The sequence below is a fragment of the Cetorhinus maximus genome, chromosome 5, assembly GCF_964194155.1.
Source record: "Cetorhinus maximus chromosome 5, sCetMax3.hap1.1, whole genome shotgun sequence".
NCBI classification, from domain to species: domain Eukaryota; kingdom Metazoa; phylum Chordata; class Chondrichthyes; order Lamniformes; family Cetorhinidae; genus Cetorhinus; species Cetorhinus maximus.
Genome location: NC_135883.1, coordinates 170,169,674 through 170,190,615, shown reverse-complemented (window position 1 = coordinate 170,190,615; position 20,942 = coordinate 170,169,674). Strand labels below are relative to the sequence as shown.

The following is a 20,942-nucleotide window of genomic DNA, read 5'->3' as shown; positions in this document are numbered from 1 at the left end:
AAGAGGGTTTTTATATAAAACTAAATTAAACGTTTATTAATTTAACAACAAATTAAACACATACACATGTCTACAAATTACTACCATAATAACGTTTAAACAAATCCCCAAATTAATCACCCCCAGGTAAATCTTCACCAAGGCAACAGTAACCCATAGACTTTAAAAAGACACCAGGCAAAGCATTTTCACCTCATAAATTCAAAATGAGGTTCCTTTCACTTTGATTCCTTTGCAGACAGTTGTAGGCTTACAGCTGCTTTGATGTTACATGCCTCTGCCCCGTACACACAAAACTGCATTCTGTTACACCCAGCACTTCCCTTTGAATGTAAATTTTCATTGTATCACCAAACCTTTCGAACTCCACCTCTTCTAACAATAAAACCCCTTTCATCGTACCAATTTTATTGGTTAGATAAACATATAGCTTGGTGTCTCCTAGCTAGGTGCAAGATTTCACTCCCACTCTTGAATGCTCTGTTCAACAAAATGCAAATACACCTTTACCTCTGTTTTTACATCTCAAAGGTACTATATATCAAAACACCCAGACTAACTGGCTTTAATCCAATTAAAACACACACAGACACACCCACAGACTAAACCTCTATTTTGCAAAAAAATAGTTTCCAATAACATTATATACATTAATAGCTTCATGACAATGCCTTTGGCTTACACACCAGCAATGTGTAAGATTTTACTCCAATTCTTTTGAATGATTTATTTTAAAAAGAAATCAATTCCCCTCACAATAAATTATAACATTTTATTAGCTTTCCTAATTACCTGTTGTACCTGCAAACTAACCTTTTGTGATTCATGCACTAGGATACCCAGCTCCCTCTGAATCTCAGAACTCCTCAATATCTCACCATTTAGATAATAAGCTTTTTTATTCTTCCTGCCAAAATGAATGGTTTCACATTTGCCCACATTATACTCCATTTGCCAGATCTTTGCCCACTCACTTAACCCATCTATGTCACTTTGTAATCTTCTTAAGTTTCTTCTCAACTCTACTTATCTTTGTGTCGTCAGCAAATTTTGCAAACATTCCTTTAATCCCTTCGTCCAAGTCATTTATATATAGTTGAGGTCCCAGCACTGATCCCTGTGGCACTCCACTCGTCACATCCTGTCAACCAGAAATATGCCCATTTATGCCAACTCTGTTTCCTATTAGCTAGCGAATCTTCTATCCATGCCAACATGTTACCCCCTTCACCATGAGCTTTTTTTTTCTGCAATAACCTTTGATGTGGCACTTTATCAAATGCCTGCTGGAATTCTAAGTACAGTACATCTATCGGTTCCCCTTTATCCACAGCAAATGTGAATCCTTCAAAGAACTCCAATAAATTGGTTAAATATGGGGTAGAAACTCCCCCCTGTCGCGAGGGTGGATGCGGACCCGATTGGCCCCCCCGATCGGTTCCGCTCCGCCATTTTATGTGGGCGGGCCAATTAAGGCCCGCTCAGTGTGACGCGCGCCCAGAAGCACTGAACGCTCCTTGTGCGGGTTGGGGGGGGGTGGGGGCAGAGGGTGGGGGGGTGCGGTTCCCTGAGTCGGGGCCTGCACTCTTTTGCGTATGTGCGTGAAAGAGCACAGAAATCTCCCTGAGGCATAGGGCTGCCTCAGGGAGATTAGTTTAAGTTCCAAAAACTTTAAAAAGAAAAAAAAAATTTAAGACATGTCCCCTCATGTGACAGTGTCAATCAGCTGGGACATGTCAATGTACTTTAATGAAAAAATTTATTCAATTTATAAACCCTTCATGAAACCTCATCCCTCCTGTGGATGAGGTTCCATGAAAAAATGCAAAGGCTGCCTGGGCTCTTCCAACCTTAAGGTTGGACGGGCAGCTTTCTCAATAGGCTTAATTAGTTAATTAATGGCCTTAACAGGCCTTTGACAGTTCGGCGGGCGTGCACTCGACTCGGCTGTGCGCCGCCAAACTGAAAAGCTAAATGACGCGCGGTGACGTTGGGATACACGCCCGACGTCACCCCACGTCATTTTACGCCTCGGCGAGCAGACCCTGCCCCTGCTCGCTGAGCCGACGATTCAGCCCATGATTTCCCTTTTACAAAACCATAATGACTCTGCCTGCTTGCCTTGGATTTTTCTAAGTGCCCTGCTACAACATCTTTAATAATAGCTTCCCCCAAAGCCTGAACCTCTCAGCTGCAATGTGTAGGGTTGTTTGGAGCATTTTGCATATGTCTTTAGCTGTGGCCCCTTTATAGTTGGATCCTTCTGACCTTTGCATGTTCCTATGGGAGGCACAAATGGTCAGTCATACCCAATTTACATTTGGACCCAAGTCCTAATGGATTCTCACCAGAATGTGCAGCATATGTTGTGGTGCCCAAATTCTTCAATTGGCATTTGAGTCTTGAGTCCTGAGCTTTAATCTTTGTGCCCTGAAGCAGAAATTATTAGGGAACCCCATTAATTGGCCCAAAAGTGCAGTGGTTGAGTCTGCCCACAAACCCTCATACTCCTCCCCTAGTGATTCTCTTTCCAAGGTTATTTTTCAACATCGGCTGTCGAAATGGTGCTGCTCCGCTTCTACTATGAGACCAGCTTCTACAATCCCACACTGTCACCATCCAAGTCCTCCTTGTTGTCCTGGAAGAGCATCATGTGCAAGTTGCCCTCCCTCCGATCATTCTCCTGGCTCGCCCTTTAACCGTGGAGCTCATCGTTACTCTAATAGCTACCCCTGTCCTCCCCCTGAACCGTTTTCTGTGTATGTCCCCATGCCCCATGTTGAACTCAGCCCTCCCCATCTTGAGGCCCTATGCATAGTGACCTACTGAGATCCGTGCCCCCCCCCACTGAGTCATGAGACCATCAAATGCCCCCCTCATGCCAGCTCCCCATTAACACACTGCAGATGCCTACCCCTGATTGTGAATATGCCATCTACTACCCAGTACAAAGCCACAAACCACCAGGACACGTGTGAGGGACTGAGCATTCCCCGCACACTATGCTGTGCATGACCAACACAGCACAGACAATCTCTCCCTCCATGGGCTGGGACCAAGACATGTGTGCCAGTCATAGCCTTGTGGCATTGTGTGCACTGCCCCAGGACTGCTTCAGACTTGTCCCCTCTTCCTTTAACCAACCCGCTCCAACCCCCAGTCAAATGTGTGCTTTTCATCCCCACCTTCCCTCCATGCTGGTCTTGCCTGAACAGCCTTGGCATGGAGTTGGAGCAGCCACAAAATCAATGCAGTGAAAGGTGGGCAAACGCTATGTATACAAACCTCGAAGTCGTGAGTGAAGTGAAGTTCACCAGGTGCACATATCAAGTCATGAATGATCATTTTTTTATATACTCATTCACGTGATGTGGGTTTCGCTGGCTTGGCTAGCACTTATTGGCCATCCCTAATTGCCCTTGAAAAGGTGATGGTGAGCTGCTGCTTTGAACTGCTGCAGTACATGTGGAGTAGGTGCACCCACAGTGCTGTTAGGCAGGGAGTTCCAGGATTTTGACCCAGTGACAGTGAAGGAACAGTGATATATTTCCAAGCCATTATGATGAGTGACTTGGAGGGGAACTTCCAGGTGTTGGTGTTCCCATCTATCTGCTGCCCTTGTCCTTCTAGGTGGTAGTGGCCGTGGGTTTGGAAGGTGCTGTCTAAGGAGCCTTGGTGAACTCCTGCAGTGCATCATGTAGTTGGTACACACTGCTGCTACTGTGCATCGGTGGTGGATGGAGTGAATGTTTGTGGATGTGGTGCCAGTCAAGCGGGTTGCTTTGTTCTGGACGGTGTCAAACTTCTTGAGTGTTGTGGGAGCTGTACTCATCTAGGCAAGTGGAGAGTATTCCATCACACTCCTGACCTGTGCCTTGTAGGTGGTGGACAGGCTTTGGGGAGTCAGGAGGTGAGTTATTCATCACATGATTCCTAGCCTCTGATCTACACTTGTAATCACAGCATTTATATAGCTAGTCCAGTTCAGTTTCTGGTCAATGGTAACCCCCAGGATGTTGATAGTGGGGGATTCAGAGATGTTAATGCCATTGAACATCAAGGTGTGATGGCTGGATCCTCTCTTGTTGGAGATGGTCATTGCCTGACACTTGTGTGGCGTAAATGTTGCTTGCTACTTGTCAGCCCAAGCCTGAATATTGTCCAGGCCTTGCTGCATTTAGGTATGGACTGCTTCAGTATCTGAGGAGTTGTGAATGCTGCTGAACATCGTGCAATCATCAGCGAGCATCCCCACTTCTGACCTTATGATGGATGGAAGGTCATTTCTGAAGCATCTGAAGATGGTTAGGCCTGCCAGGGAATGATTAGATTGGGACTGTAAATGTAATTCTGGCAAGCTGGGCTTTTAATGCAAAGGCCATGGCGCATCAGGCAACCTAACCCGCCATGAAAGCCTGGAGGGAAAAATTAGAACCCGTTTTCCTGCTGGTGGAAAAGTGACTTTTAGCTGCATTCCAAATTTTCCGATCCTGCCACCACAATGCCCTCTGCTGGTGGGACCGGAATATTCTGTCTCTGGCCTTGCTCGTGACTCCCACATCCCATGACAGAATAAAGAAGAAAAACATCTTGCCAACCTGAAAAAGACCAATTTATCCAGACTCTTTGTTTCCAGTTAGCTAACTAATCTTCTATCCATGCTGATATGTTACCCCCTAAACCATGTACTCTTAATTTACATAATAACCTAATAATCAAATTCTTTCTGGAAATCTACATACTGACACATCCAGAGGTTCCACTTCATTCATGTTGCTTGTTACTTCCTCAAATAACTCCAATATTAGTCAAACATCTTTTTCCTTTTGCAAAATCACATTGAATCTGCTTGATTGCCTTCATCTGCCTGGGAAAATCTCTTCTTCCAGGAGGAGGAAAGAACATAGCTGTCCTCTCCATGACAGCATCTTTTAGAGCTTCAAAGGAAGCATCAGAGAAACATGGTCACTTGCCCACATCAGCGCTGGCCCTGTGCAGTCCCTGCTGCTCGGTCCTCCAGGAAATGGCAAACCATTTGCCTTTTAAAATTACCCCCTGTCATGAGAACCTCAAGGCATAACACCACTAACTCTCACAAAGGGAAATAAAGGTAGATTGACAGAAAAAGACAAAGGGCAATGAAATAAGTCAATGGAAATTATGCAGGCAAACACTAATGTTGATTAATATCATTGAACACGGCATATGACAAAGGATTAAAAGATACAAACCTAGAAACAACAGATCGTTTTTTTCCTGGATACTGAGGGAAGCAAGCCATATGGGGATGATGCCATAAGGCATAGCTGAGTTAAAACTAAACCATGGGGCGGAATTTTATGGCAGCACCGTGGCGGGGTGGGGCTGGAAAATGTGGCCAGCCATTCAAAAGTTCATTGATTTCGGTAGGACCTGACAATCCTGCCAGCAGGAGGGGCAGGAAAATTCCGCCCATGATCTTATTAAATTATGGAGTAAACTCGAGGGGACGAATAATTTACTTCTGATCATATTTCCTTATGTAGAAGCACAAGCAAACACAGGGACATGCAAATACAATCACTGACTTTGTTGACACCTGAAATTGCAAGAGGAGATTACTCACCATAAGCAAATTCACGGGGCATGGAAATATAGGGCAGAATCGCCCAAGATTTGCACTGTGCGGTAGTGGGCGGCAAAAAGGACGTTTTACCCGCAGGCCGTGAAGGCAGCTTTTCGTGCCGTATCATCCCAATCCCCTATCATTTATCATGCATTCCTGGGAAACATTCCAGGTCACTGGCAGAGCGTCCTCTCATTTGCTCCCCTCCTCACCATCACCTGAGGCCTTCAGTAAACCAGGAGTCATATTTAAAGGCCGCCCCTGCAAAGAGCGAGCACTCTTCAAGGAACAGGAAGATGCTGTGAGCTGATGGCTGTCAAAGGGAGGAAACCTGCAGCCCTCATCTTTAGTGACGTCTCCCTCGAGCATCTGCTGGAGGCGTGCCGTGATGTCGTGATCCAACAGAGGGCGCTGGTGAGAAGTGACTGAAGCATTCTGGGAGAAGTCACCACGGACACCGCAACTCAGGAGGGAATCGAGGAGGACCCACTGTCAAAGAACTGAATAGCCCCAAACATTACATTGCTGTAGTGTTTCCATCCCTCCCTCCTCCTCAAACCTCAAAAAAAAGAGAAAGGAAGAGGCAGTGCCTTCAGGAGTGCACCAGACCTGCGAGGGACACTCTTCTGAAAGTGGATTTTAAAGAAAAAGCAGCTGATTGGTGAGTAAATGCTGGGAGCAGACTCGGAGACGGGGGCACCGGAGCGGTGAGTATAAATTTAGCTTACCTTGGGGATTCGCGGCCTTGTCTCCAGGGAGCAGACTTGGAGGAAGGAACACCGGAGCGGTGAGTATAAATCTAGCTTACCTCGGGGATTCGCGGCCTTATCTTCAGGGAGCAGACTCGGAGGGGGAGCACTGGAGTGGTGACCTCGGGGCACAGAGTAACTGAAGTCAAAACTGAAAAAGTGAAATCACAGGAAAGCTGTGACCTGATTGGTTGGTAGGAAATCTGCACCAAATTTGAAAAAAAAACACTGCAAAGTTAATTAATAACTTAATTAACTAAGTTGAGATGGCTGGGCAGGTGATGTGCTGTAGCTGTATGATGTGGGAGCTGGCAGATCCCATTGCGAGCCGCAGTGACCACATCTGCAGCTAGTATTTGTTGCTGGCTGAACTCTGGCTCAGAATTGCTGAGCTGGAGTCCGAGATCCGGACGCTGCAGCACATCCGGGAGGGGGAGAGTTACCTGGACGCTTTGTTTCAGGAGGCGGTCACACCCGGTAGATTAAGTATCTCAAATTCAGTGAGTGGTCAGGGTCAGCAGGGTGTGACTGCAAGTGGGGCAGGTAGAGGAGGGGAGCAAAAAGACAAGTGGTAGTTGTAGGGGATTCTATAATTAGGGGAATTGATAGCGTTCTTTGTAAGCAGGATCGAGAGTCCCGCATGGTATGTTGCCTGCCCGGTGCCAGGGTGAGGAACATCTCTGACAGGCTTGAAAGGATATTGGAGTGGGGGGGGAGGATCCAGTTGTTGTGGTCCATGTCGGGACAAATAACATAGGTAAGACTAGGAAAGAGGACCTGTTTGGGGAGTATCAGGAACTAGGAACTAAATTAAAGAACAGGTCCTCAAGGGTTATAATCTCTGGATTACTATCTGAGCCACGTGCAAATTGGCATAGGGATGTGAGAATAAGGGAAGTAAACACGTGGCTAAAGGAGTGGTGCGGGAAAGAGGGGTTCCATTTCATGGGGCACTGGCATCAGTATTGGAACAGGAGGGATCTGTACCGTTGGGACGATCTCCACCTGAACCGATCTGGGACCAATGTTCTAGCGAAAAGGGTAAATAGGGTGGTCAACAGGACTTTAAACTAGAAAGTGGGGGGGGAAGGGAAGGGTAGAACTCCAAGAAGTATGACTAATGGGAAACAAAGCAGCAGGTTAGCGTGTGGGTGGGTGGGGGTGGTGGGGGGGATGGTGGATTCAACTTCATGGAAAATTATGAAAAAACTGAAAAGAAAGGAGAGCCCAGGAGAAGCTATTAAATTCTCCAGAACACAAATAGGACAGAGTGTTTGGAATGGGCTAGGAATCTAACTTCAAGCACATCAGATAAAGGGACGACAATGAGAAGGGGGACAGGAAATACAGGACTGAAGGTGTTGTATTTGAATGCACGCGGTATATGAAATAAGGTAAATGAGCTTGTGGCGCAGATTGAAATTGGCAGGTATGATGTGGTGGGCATCACGGAGACATGGCTGCAAGGGGATCAGGACTGGTAGCTAAATATCCAAGGATATACATCCTATCGAAGATAGGCAGGTTGGCAGAGGGGGGTGCTTTGTTAGTAAGAAAATAAATTAAATCGATAGCAAGAAACGACATAGGGTCAGATGATGTAGAATCTGTTTGGGTAGAGTTGAGGAATCGCAAAGGTAAAAAAACCATAATGGGAGTTATGTACAGGCCCCCGAACAGTAGTCAGGATGTGGGGCACAAGATACACCAGGAGATGGAAAAGGCCTGTAAGAAAGGCAAGGTTACAGTGATCATGGGGGATTTCAATATGCAGGTAGACTGGGAAAATCAGGTTGGTAGTGGATCCCAAGAAAAGGAATTTGTGGAATGTCTACGAGATGGCTTTGTGGAGGAGCTTGTGGTGGAGCCCACTAGGGAACAGGCAATTCTAGATTTAGTGATGGGTAATGAGGCAGATTTGATAAGGGAGCTTAAGGTGAAGGAACCCTTAGGAGGAATTGACCATAATATGATAGAATTTACCCTGCAATTTGAGAGGAAAAAGCTGGAATCAGATGTAACGGTGTTACAGTTGAATAAAGGTAACTACAGAGGCATGATGGAGGAGTTGGCCAGAATTGACTGAGAGATGAGCCTAGCAAGAAAGACAGTGCAACAGCAATGGCAGGAGTTTCTGGGAGTAATTTGGGAGACACAGCAAAAATTCATCCCTAGGAAGAAGGAACATATTAAAGGGAGGACGAAAAACCATGGCTGACAAGGGAAGTCAGGGACAGCATAAAAGCTAAAGAGAAAGCGGCGAACAGCAGTGGGAAGCCAGGGGATTGGGAAACCTACAAAGACCAACAGAGGACAACTAAAAAAGAAATAAGGAGGGAGAAGATTAAATATGAGGGTAAACTAGCCAGTAATATAAAAGAAGATTGCAAGAGTTTTTTTAGATATATAAAGGGTAAGAGAGAGGCAAAAGTGGACGTTGGGCTGCTGGAAAATGACGCTGGAGAAGGAGTAGTGGGGAACAAAGAAATGGCGGAGGAACTGAATAGGTACTTTGCGTCAGTCTTCACAGTGGAAGACACGAGTAACATCCCCAAAGTTCAGGAGAGTTGTGGGGCAGAGGTGAGTATGGTGGCCATTACCAAGGAGAAGGTGCTAGGAAAACTGAAAGGTCTGAAGGTGCATAAATCACCTGGACCAGATGTATTATACCCCAGAGTTCTGAAGGAGATAGCTGAAGAGATAGTGGGGGCGTTAGTGGTGATCTTTCAGGAATCACTGGAGTCAGGGGCGGACCCAGAGGACTGGAAAATCGCTAATGTAACCCCCCTGTTTAAGAAGGGAGTGAGGCAAAAGACGGGAAATTACAGGCCGATTAGCCTGACCTCGGTCGTTGGTAAAATTTTAGAGTTCATTATTAAGGATGAGATTTCAGAATACTTGGAAGTGCATGGCAAATATAGGGCAAAGTCAGCATGGTTTCATCAAGGGGAGGTCATGCCTGACAAATCTGTTAGAATTCTTTGAGGAGGTAACGAGTAGGTTAAACAAAGGAGAGCCAATGGATGTTATCTACTTGGACTTCCAGAAGGCATTTGACAAGGTGCCGCACAAGAGGCTGCTCAGTAAGATAAGAGCCCATGGTGTTAGAGGCAAGGTACTAGCATGGATAGCAGATTGGCTGTCTGGCAGGAGGCAGAGAGTGGGCATAAGGGGGTCCTCCTCAGGATTGTGGCCGGTGACTAGTGGAGTTCCGCAGGGGGTCAGTGTTGGGACCACAACTTTTCACTTTATACATTAATGATCTAGATGAAGGAACTGAGGGCATTCTGGCTAAGTTTGCAGATGATACAAAGATGGGCGGAGGGACAGGTAGTATTGTGGGGGCTGCAGAAGGATTTGGACAGGTTAGGAGAATGGGCAAAGAAGTGGCAGATGGAATACAACGTGGGGAAGTGTGAGGTCATGCACTTTGGTAGGAAGAATAGAGGCATAGACTATTTTCTAAATGGAGAGAGAATTCAGAAATCTGGAGTGCAAAGGGACTTGGGAGTCCTAGTCCAGGACTCTCTTAAGGTTAACTTGCAGGTTCAGTCGGTAGTTAGTAAGGCAAATGCAATGTTGGCATTTATTTCGAGAGGACTAGAATATAAAAGCAGGGATGTGCTGCTGAGGCTTTATAAGGCTCTGGTCAGATCACATTTAGAATATTGTGAGCAATTTTGGGCCCTGTATCTCAGGAAGGATGTGCTGGCCCTGGAGAGGGTCCAGAGGAGGTTCGGGAAAACGATCCCAGGAATGAAAGGCTTAACATATGAGGAACGTTTGAGGACTCTGGGTCTATACTCGATGGAGTTTAGAAGGATGAGGGGGATCTGATTGAAACTTACAGAATACTGAAAGGCCTGGATAGAGTGGACATGCGGAAGATGTTTCCATTAGTAGGAGAGACTAGGACCCGAGGGCACAGCCTCAGAGTAAATGGAAGACCTTTTAGAACAGAGATGAGGAGAAACTTCTTTAGCCAGAGAGTGGTGAATCTATGGAATTCATTGCCACAGAAGGCTGTGGAGGCCAGGTCATTGAGTGTATTTAAGACTGAGATAGATAGGTTCTTGATTGGTAAGGGGATCAAAGGTTACGGGGAGAAGGCGGGAGAATGGGGTTGAGAAACTTATCAGCCATGATTGCATGGCGGAGCAGACTCGATGGGCCGAATGGCCTAATTTCTGCTCCTATGTCTTATGGTCTTATGTTCTCAACCCCTGCTCTGGGTGAAGGCCAGCAAGCAATGTCACCAATGCTGCATGGGAAGCAATGGTCATCACCAACGCCCTGCAAAAGAGGACAGCCACCCAGTGCAGAAAGGTAATGAATGGTCTCATCCATTCTGCCAGGGTATGTCACTCTTCTCATTACTCAATTCACGCACTAGCAAACCCATCACGCACAACCACAGGGATCTCACACCTCAAGGCACAACACCACTAACTCTCATGCACACCCTCACAAGAGGCTCATATCCTCTTGAGCTTGTTTCCTCATACCATCCACGGCTCTGCTCATCACAAAACATTCCACGCAGTGCCATGTGTACTGCTCACACTCCACCTGTTTTAAAGTCATAGGGTCATAGAGGCATAGAGGTCTACAGCACAGAAAAGGGCCGTTCGGCCCATCAAGTCTGCACCGGTCAAACAAGTACCTAACTAATTATTCATGCAGGAGAAACCGGCTTACAGCAACAGGAAGAGGTTGCAGACCATGGATGGAATGGCCCATATTAGGCCCCGCACTCACTTTGAGGAGTGTGGCATCGCGCTGACTGTGAGGAAGTGGACCATGCCAGCGGAGATGGTGAGGTCGGCGGCGAACAGCCATGTGTGGATCCTGAATCACATCATCCATCTCTCAAGGCAACTGTGAGTGCACTCTCTCCTGCTTTTGACTCTGCTGCCATGAACTAATTATGTCTACTTTGGTTCACAGGGAGCTCTGCCAAGCGGCCAACACTCTCAGCCAGCCAGTCCCTCAGTTCCATCCAGGTCCTCAACTTCAACAAAGAGGACACCTCCTCCAATGAAGAGTTGGAAATAAGTAGCCTGGAAGACCCATCACAGCATTTACCCAGATCCTTCACAGGTCAGAGACACACACCTCAGTGGGACTTAGATCTAAAGCAGGCTCGGGCTCACAATCTGGTGGTTGCCACACAGGCATGTGTCCGCAGCTGGAGATGGCAGATTCAGCTGAGTACTGCAGGGATCAGTGCTCCAGCTATTCACAATATATATCAATGATTTGGATGAGGGAACCAAATGTACTATTTCCATTGCTGATGACATGAAACTATGTGGGAATGTGAGCGATGAGGAGGGTGTTAAGAGGCTTCAAGGTGATTTAAACAGGTTGAGTGAGTGGGCAAATACATGACAGTTGCAGTGTAACATGGATAAGTGTGAAGTTATCCACTTTGGTAGGAAAAACAAAATGGCAGCGTATTATTCAAATGGTGATAGATTGAGAAATGTTGATGTACAAAGGGACCTGAGTGTCACTGTACACCAATCACTGAAAGCAAACATCCAGGGGCGGCAAGCAGTTAAGAAAGTGAATGGTATGTTGGCCTTCATTGCAAGAGGACCTGAGTACAGGAGCAAGGATGTCTTACTGCAGCTGTATAGGGCCTTGGTGAGGCCGCAACCAGAATACCATGTGCAGTTTTGTCTCCTTACCTAAGAAAGGACATACTTGCCATAGAGGGGGTGCAGTGAAGGTTCACCAGACTGATTCCTGGGATGGCAGGATTGTCGTATGAGGTGAGATTGAGCCGACTAAGCCTGCATTCACTAGAGTTTAGAAGAATGAGAGGAGATCCCATTGAAATGTATAAAATTCTGACAGGGATGGACAGACTGGATGCAGGGATAATATTTCCTCTGGCTGGGGTGTCTAGGACAAGGGGTCACAGTCTCAGGATACAGGGTAGGCCATTTAGGACTGAGATGAGGAGAAACTTCTTCACTCAGAGGGTGGTCAATCTATAGAATTCTCTACTACAGAAGACTGTGGAGGCTAAGTCACTGAATTTATTTAAGAAGGAAATATATAGGTTTCTGGACTCTGAAGGCGTCAAGAGGTATTGAAATGTGCGGGAGTACAGCGTTGAGATATAAGATCAGCCATGATCATCCTGAATGGCAGAGCAGGATCAAAGGGCCGAATGACCTACTCCTGCTCCTATTTTCTATGTTTCCCCAGCACTTGGAGGACTGCGGGAGAAGAGGCATTTGTGAGGTCTGAGTCAGGTTACAAGCCCTGGATTCGGCCTTCCAACCCATCGTGGGGAGTCACCAGAAGGTGGAGGAGCATCATGCAGAGCTATTGGAAACCCTCAAAGGAGTGGTACATGAGTCAGAGGAGTGCATCCACCTACTTGATGATGAAGTGGTACCCACGTGTATGGTGATCCCCATGAAATGGTTGGCGGACGCCATGGAGACCCTGATCCAGCAGAACGTGGAGATGCGCGCAGACCTGCACGGTAGCCATTGGCGAGTTCGTGCAGTGGCAACACAGGAGGGAAACGGGACACATGGACATCACTCCAGGTGCTCCTTCCCCTCAAGGATTCAGGGTGGGGCCCTCAGGCACTCAAAGGTAGGAGGACTGGCAGCTGGACACCCCTGGGTTATCCATTCGGGAATCTAAGGCTGTCCTCTCCCTCTGAGTTCCCTTTGTCTGTGATCCCCTCAGCCTTGTCCTGTCACCACAGAGTGAGCAGATGGCCCATAGGAGGACAGCCAAAGCAAGTTGAAGGCCCAAAAGCCTCAGCTCTCCAGAGGACCCACGCCAAAGTCATCAGAAGCAACAGGGCCAACCATTGCACAGGCTGTCTCCTCCACTGCTGCGGATGTCAGGGCAGCACCTAGAAGTGGAAGGCCTAGAAAAGTTATGAAATTCTGATCACAAATGGTTGCACGGGTGAACATGTGTCATCACTTTATAATCTGAAAATATTTTTGCTTTCACTGAATAATGTGTAATGGTGTCTTTCAGCTTCATTTATAAGCTTAGCTAGTCCTCCACCTGCATCCCCCACCCTCCCCCATTAGCAGTTCAGCTGCACGCAACCAGCCCTCGAGTGATTCTGGAGGGAGAAGTGTGTGTCTGGCAGGGCCTTTCGGAACCTTGTGTAAGCACTCTCCCACGCACGCGGATCCTTCCCATATCACACTCATCTCAACGTCCTGAGCATTTTCAATGTTGCCTGCTGGAGTTCTCTTTCAGTTGCCCACCTGAGCTGACCTATATTTCCACCCTCCCACTGATCGGACTTCCATGCAGTGCCTGTTCCCGCCCAACATGACGTTCCTTTCACTTTCGATTTTGCAAGATAGTACTGGTGAAGTATGTCTTTAGATCCCCTGTCCTTTCTCCTCTCTCAGTCACCCATGTCCTTTCCTCCATCACTGTTGACCCATGGCATCACCTTCCACCTCCTCACCATCACCTACCAGCCAGAGCCCTTCTCTTTCCGGATGTCCAGGTGAACGTGAACGTTCCCTACCTTCCCAAGAACCTCACCCCCATCAACATTGTCCTCCCCGACCTACCCCTTGCCACCCCCAGGGTCCATGTCTGCCTCTGAGACCCCACCAATCACCCTCGCCACCCCTTCTACTGCTATTGTTACACCCTCACCCTAGCACCCTACCGGCTCACTCTGCCCTATCTCATTCACACCATTCCCTCCTGCCATGCCCACCCTCATTTCGCTTCCCAGGTGGTAGCCATTGACTCCTTCACAAGGACCCCTTCCTCCCCTGCAAACTCCTTCCTCCCCCTCTCCCTCTTGACTCCATACTCTGCCCCCAGACTCCTTCTCCACTCCAAGCTCCTTCCTCCACCCAAAGTGTAAGTCCTGTTCCCCTCTGGACTCCTTCCCTTACACTTTCCTCCCCTCATCACTTCCCCCCCAAACCCAACCACCTTGGGTAGTTGGTAGTACATCTTCCTCTCCCAGTCAAACCTAGACCTTCCCCTTCCATCTCCCCGGTACAGCTTCCTCTCCCACTCACAGCTGGACCTTCATCTCCCCATCCCACCCCCACCCACCCCCACCAATCATCTGTAGCGGACCATGGCCAAGATACTGATGTCCCGAATCAGACTCTCAACAGTGACCTTTCACCTCCCGGGAGCTGCTTCGTGGCAGAGCCTTATCCATCAGAATCCACCAAGCACGTGGCACAAGTGTTCCTCCAGGGTCTGGTTGTTGTAGGGCTCCAGCATCTTCTGCTCCTTGGATGTCCATGATGTGATTAGCCTGACTTCTGCACATCACACTTGTCAAGACATGTTCTGCATTGACATGTTTTCCCACTGACGCAGACGATAAATTTGACGTGAGGGAATGATTTCGGCAAGCAGGGCTTATAATGATATGCAGATGTATGAAAATGAAGTCCCCGCTATCCGGCGGCAGGAAATGCGGCCCACCATTGATGGGCGGAGTGGACGATTGCAAACTGGATTCACAATGGCATGAAACCTATTTTTTTGCCACCCAGCCATATTGTCTGCCATAACGCCAGAACGCCAACAGGCATGGAAAATTCCAGCCGTAGGCAGTTTCAAGACAGGAAAATATCTACCAGTAATGTATTAAATACTCTAGAGTATAGTTTGGAGCTTACTATGAACACCACACTTAAATTCTGTCCTAGCTTAAGACTTGGAATGTTAAGCTTAACATATTCTAGGCTTCCCCTTTAACAGCACCACTGGAAATCTTCTATTAATTATAACAATCAAAACAAAGAGGTTGGGAAACTTAGAATTGGAAACTGTTCTCAGAGATTTTCTTATGTATTTTAAAATTTATATTTTTGCCAGATATTTGGAAAAGAAGAGATTGCTATTTCCTAGATTCTTCTTTGTCTCTGATCCAGCTTTACTGGAAATCCTTGGTCAAGCCAGTGATTCGCACACCATTCAGGTTTGTTTGAGTGGCTTCTACAATGCGTTACAAAAAAAAGAAACTAAATAAATTGGTAAAACAACTATTGATAGCCTAGGAAAAGTTTATGTAGTGAAAGTTAACAACTAGCAAGCAGCAAATATGACCTGCTTTACCAATCACAGAATCACAGAATGATACAGCATGTAGGGATACCTTGTGACCTATTCTGTTTGTGCCGGATCTTTAGTCGCACTGTCCAATCGGTTTTGTTGCTCGTTCATGTGATGTGGATGTTGCGACCAGGCCAACATTTATTATCCATCCCTAATTGCCCTTGAGAAGGTGTCAGTGAGTGATCTTTCACTGTGTGGTGTAGGTGCAACCACAGTTAGGGTAGAGAGTTCCAAAATTTGACTCAGTGATGATGAATGAAAGGTGATATATTTTCAAACAGGATGGCATGTAACTTGAAGGGAAACTTGCAGGTGCTGGAATTGCCATGCACCTGCTGCCTTTGTTATTCTATGTAGTAGAATTCACAGGTTTGGAAGGAGCTGTCAAAAGAGCCTTGGCAAGTTAGTGTAATACACTGAGTTATGGTGCCAGTGGTGGAACGAGTGAATGTTTAAGTTAGAAGATGGAGTATCAATCAAGCACGTTGCTTTGTCTTAAATGGTGTCTTTAGTACTGGAGCTGCACTCATTCAGGCAAATGGAGAGTATTTCATCACACTCATGAGTTGTGCCTTGTAGATGTAGCTTTGCAGCGTCAAGAAATGAGTTAATCACTGTCGAATATGAGATCTCTGACCTGCTCTTGTAGCTGCAATATTTATCTAGCTGGTCCAGTTAAATTTCTGGTCAATGGTAAGATCCCAGAATGTTGATCGTAGGAGATTCAGCGATGGGGTAATGATGTTAAATTAAATTAGACTCTCTCGTTGGGGATGGTGATTGCCAAATCTGAAGGCTTTCCAGGTCTTGCTGCATGGGGACATGGACTGCTTCAGTATCTGAGGAGTTCTGAATGGAACTGAACACTATGCAATCATCAGTGAACTTCCACACTTCTGACCTTGTGATGGAGGGAAGGTTATTGATGATATAGCTGAAGGTGGTTAGGCCTAGAACACTTACCTGGAAACTGCTGCAGTGATGTTTGAGGGTTGAGATGATTGGCCTCCAATAACCACAACAGACTTCCTTTATGACTCTAGCTAGTGGACACTTTCCCCCTGATTTCCATTGACTTCAATTTTACCAGTGCTCCTTGCAGCCACACTTGGTCAGATGCTGCCTTGATGTCACCTAGCTTGGGGAATTCAACTATCTTGTCCATATTTGGACTAATGTTGTAATGAACTTTGGAGCTGAATGATATTGGCAAAACCAAGCTGAGCATCACTGGTCAGTTTATTAGTGAGCACATGCTTCCTGATAGCACTGTTGATGGTTCCTTCCGTTACTTGCATGACACTAGGAAGTTCTGAGGAACAAAGGGACCTTGGCATATGTGTCCATAGATCTCTGAAGGCAGAGGGGCAGGTTAGTGGGGTGGTGAAAATGGAAATGGAACACTTGCCTTTATCAGTCGAGGCATAGATTACAAAAGTAGGGAGGTCATGTTGGAGTTGTATAGAACCTTGGTGAGGCCACAGCTGGAGTATTGTGTGCAGTTCTGGTCGCCACATTATAGGAAGGATGTGATTGCACTGGAGGGGGTGCAGAAGAGATTCACCAGGATGTTGCCTGGGATGAAACATTTAAGTTAAGAAGAGAGGTTGGATAGACTTGGGTTGTTTTCGTTGGAGCAGAGAAGACTGAGGGGCGACCTGAACAAGGTGTACAAGATTATGGGGGCGTGGACAGGGTGGATAAGGAGCAGCTGTTCCCCTTAGTTGAAGGGTCAGTCACGAGAGGACACAAGTTCAAGGTGAGGGGCAGGAGGTTTCGGGGGGGGGATGTGAGGAAAAACATATTTACCCAGAGGGTGGTGACGGTCTGGAATGCACTGCCTGGGAGGGTGGTGGAGGCAGGTTGCCTCACATCCTTTAAAAAGTACCTGGATGAGCACTTGGCACGTCATAACATTCAAGGCTATGGGCCAAGTGCTGGTAAATGGTAGGTCATGTGTTTCTCACATGTCGGTGCAGACTCGATGGGCCGAAGGGCCTCTTCTGCACTGTGTGATTCTGTGATTCAGTGATTGAGAATTGTCTAATAGTCTGGTAATTGGTTGGGCAGGATTTGTCCTGCTTTTGTGGACAAGACTTCCTGGGAAATTTTCCACTTTGTAAAGTAGATGTTAGAATCGTAGCTGGATTGGAAAAACCTGGTTTCGAAACATAGTAGTTCTTCAGCGCTACAGTCAGGATGTTGTCAGGGCCCATAGCCTTTGCTTTATTACGTACCCTCAACCATTTCTTGATATCACGTGGATTGAAAAAAATGCCTTAAGATTTCCTTCTGTGATAGCAGTGACCTCGGCAGAAAGCAGAGAGGCATCATCTACTTGACACCTTTGACTGAACATGGTTGCATACACTTCAACTTCATCTTTTGGTCTAAGCGGTGGGGCTTGCTAATAATTGCATATTGGGATAATCATGGAGCAACCTCCTCCTCCTCCTCCTCCTGTTAATTGTTTAGATGTCTACCATCAATCACAACTAGAACGTTTGAGGACTGCAGGGTTTTGATCTGATTACATACATGGGGTTACATAAATAGGTTATACAGAATAGAAAAAGGCCATTTGACCGAGCAGTCCATGCCAGTGTTTATGCTGCTTTGAGCCTTCTCCTATTTTTGATCCTCATCTAACTATTATTTTAACAATATATTCCCTTCCCCCTCAAAGGCTTGCCTATTTTCTCCTCAAATGCATTTATGCTATTCATTTCAACACTCCCTGTGGAAGCAGCGTAGAGGGCTTCCATTTAAATGAAGATGAAAAGGATTTTTTTTCTCTGAGGGTCGTTAGACTTTGGAATTCTCTTCTCCAGAGAGCAGTGGAGGCTGGATCTTTGAATATATTCATGGCTGAGTTAGACAGGTTTTTGATCTTAAGGAAATCGAGGGTTACGGGGGCAGGCAGGAAAGTTGAATTAAGGTCAGATTCAGATTGGTCATGATCTTGAAAAATGGTGGAGCAAGCTCGAGGGCCTATTCCTGTTCCTATTTCTTATGACCTAAATTCAATCAATTTCCAAATGGGCGAAGAAATTTCTTCTGAATTCCATTGGTTGTTGGGTCACTTATCTCAATCTATAGCATACTGCTTCGATTGTTTAGTATGGGAACATAGGAAAATAAGAAATATGAGTGGGAGTAGGCTCTGTGGCCCTTTAAACCTGCTCATCTGTTCAATAAGATCATGCCTTATCTTCTCCCTCAAATGCATATTCCTGTACTATGCCCATAACCCTTAATTCCCTCAGTATCCAAAAATCTTTCTAACTCTGTTTTGAGCATATTCAATGACTGAGCATCCACTGCTCTCTAGGGTAGAAAATTCCAAAGATTCAAATGCTTTTGAGTCAAGAAATTTCTTCTCAGTTCAGCCCTAAATGTTTGAACTTTAGGGGGAAGCAGTGGTGTGGTGGCATTGTCACTGGACTAGTAATCCAGGGTAATGCACTGGAAACCTAGATTTGAATCCCACTGCGGCAGATGGTGAAATCTGATGATGACCATGAAACCATTGCTGATTGTTGTAAAAACCCATCTAGGGAAGAGAATCTGCCATCCTTACCTGGTTTACATGTGACTCACAGCAATGTTGTTGACTCTTAAATGCCCTCTGAAAGGCACTCAGTTCTCAAGGGCAATTCTACTGTGTTTCTAACAAAACAAACGTGGTCAGACCAGCCAATCAGCACCGAGTGCGGGGAAGCTTATAAGGGGCAGAGTTTCTCTAGTCCAGAGAGTGTATTGTAGCCTTGCTGGAGGCCTGAAGCTAATCCAGCAGCTCTGTAATAAAGTTTCTTCAACTAAAGAAGCCTTTTGGTTGTACATCTCTACATCTGGCGATGAGGATAAATAATCGTGGTGCTGCCCTACTACTGTGAGTATCTTGTTTTAAAAAATATATGCCTCTCTTTGGAAGAATTGACCCATTTGACTCCATCACAAAGGATTAGCCTCAATACATTGAGTGCCTTTATTTCCAGGCCAACAAAATATAGAGAGAGGAAAAGCACAAAGGAATTCTCTTGAGTCTATGGGAGTCAAACCTACAACCTTATTTACAGTCTCACAGCTCCAAGTGTGCCCAACTCCAAATCATTTGGTAAGCTTGTGGATTTAGTGAAGGTTATTTTCAGGCCATCAGACATTATGCAAAGATTCAAATTTAATATGAGGATGAGGGACTCAGGCAAATCTATAGCGACTTATATTGCTAAGTTGAAGCAATTGTCAGAGCATTGTGAAGTTGGAGCGACCTTGAACCTGTTTTTATATTCTCAGCTAGTTTATTCTCATTTTCTATTTTCTATCTTTTTATCAACTTTTTGCTGTTCCTTTTGCTGGTCTCAAAAAGCACTCCCAAATCTTCAGATTTTCTCAGCTCTGAAGAAGGGTCATACGGACTCAAAACATAACTCTGTTTCTCTTTCCACAGATGCTGCTGGACCTGCGGAGTTTTTCCAGCATTTTCTGTTTTGCTTCAGATTTACTACTACTCTCTGCAACATTATAAGCCCCTTCTCTTAATCTAATACTATCTGTCGCCTCCTTAGTAAACCATGGATAGATCATACTCACTGAGTTTTTGTTTTACAATGGAATGTATTTCTGTTGAACATTTTGAATTGTTTCTTTAAATGTTTCCCTCTATTTATTTCCCAACATCCTTTCGGCCCTACGTCAATTGGTGTATGGCCCAGGTACCAATCCAGAGATTATCACCATTGATGTTTTGCAGTTTAATTTGGACCCTAAATCCCCAAATTCTTCAACAGGACATCATTCCTAGTTCTACCTATGGCGTTTGCTCTTATTTGGACCATGACTACTTGATCCTTCCCCTTCAAATCCAAGTTCAACTGGGCCATGAGGAGATGTCCTTATCCCCGGCACCAGACAGGCAACTTAACCTCTGGGCATCTCAGTCATGGCAGCAAAGTTCTATCTATTAAAGTATCTATTCCCCAGACTATACTGTTCCTATCACTACCACATTACTTTTCGTTCTGTCTGCTCAAATGGCTTCCTGCACCATGGTGCCATGGTCAATTTGCTCATCCACCCTGTAGTCTCATCCATGCAGGTCACAAGCACCTTATACCTGTTGGACAAAGTCAAAGGCTGAGGTTCCATAATCACTACATGCTGGATTCTCATACCTGTCTGACTAGCAGCCACAACCTCCTGTTCCTTGCCATTGGTCAGCTATAAAGTTCTACCTAAACTAAGAGGTGTGACTAACTCCTGGAACAAAGTGTTCAGGTATCGCTTCTCCTCCCTGATGCTCCCAAATGTCTGTACTCAGACTTCAGCTCAGCAACTCCAAGTCAAAGTTGTAGGAGCAGGCTTCTGGGACCAAATTACCTATTCCTGCTCCTATTTCTTATGGCCTTATGATTTACTAAAGCTGCAGACACTTACCAAAGCTATGGTTGTCCAGGACTACAATACATTCCATTGAGTCCAATATGTTGAAG

At 46.0% G+C, this 20,942-nt stretch overlaps 1 protein-coding gene across 1 annotated transcript in view; it reads left to right on the top strand.

Annotated features, from left to right (window-relative positions):
* Positions 1-20,942, top strand: part of LOC144681152 (dynein axonemal heavy chain 8-like) — a 1,929,890-nt gene that overhangs the window by 892,563 nt on the left and 1,016,385 nt on the right. The window contains exon 36 of the mRNA XM_078542879.1: positions 15,211-15,313. Coding sequence (XP_078399005.1) covers positions 15,211-15,313 — 103 coding nt within the window. The remainder of the gene's footprint in view (positions 1-15,210; positions 15,314-20,942) is intronic.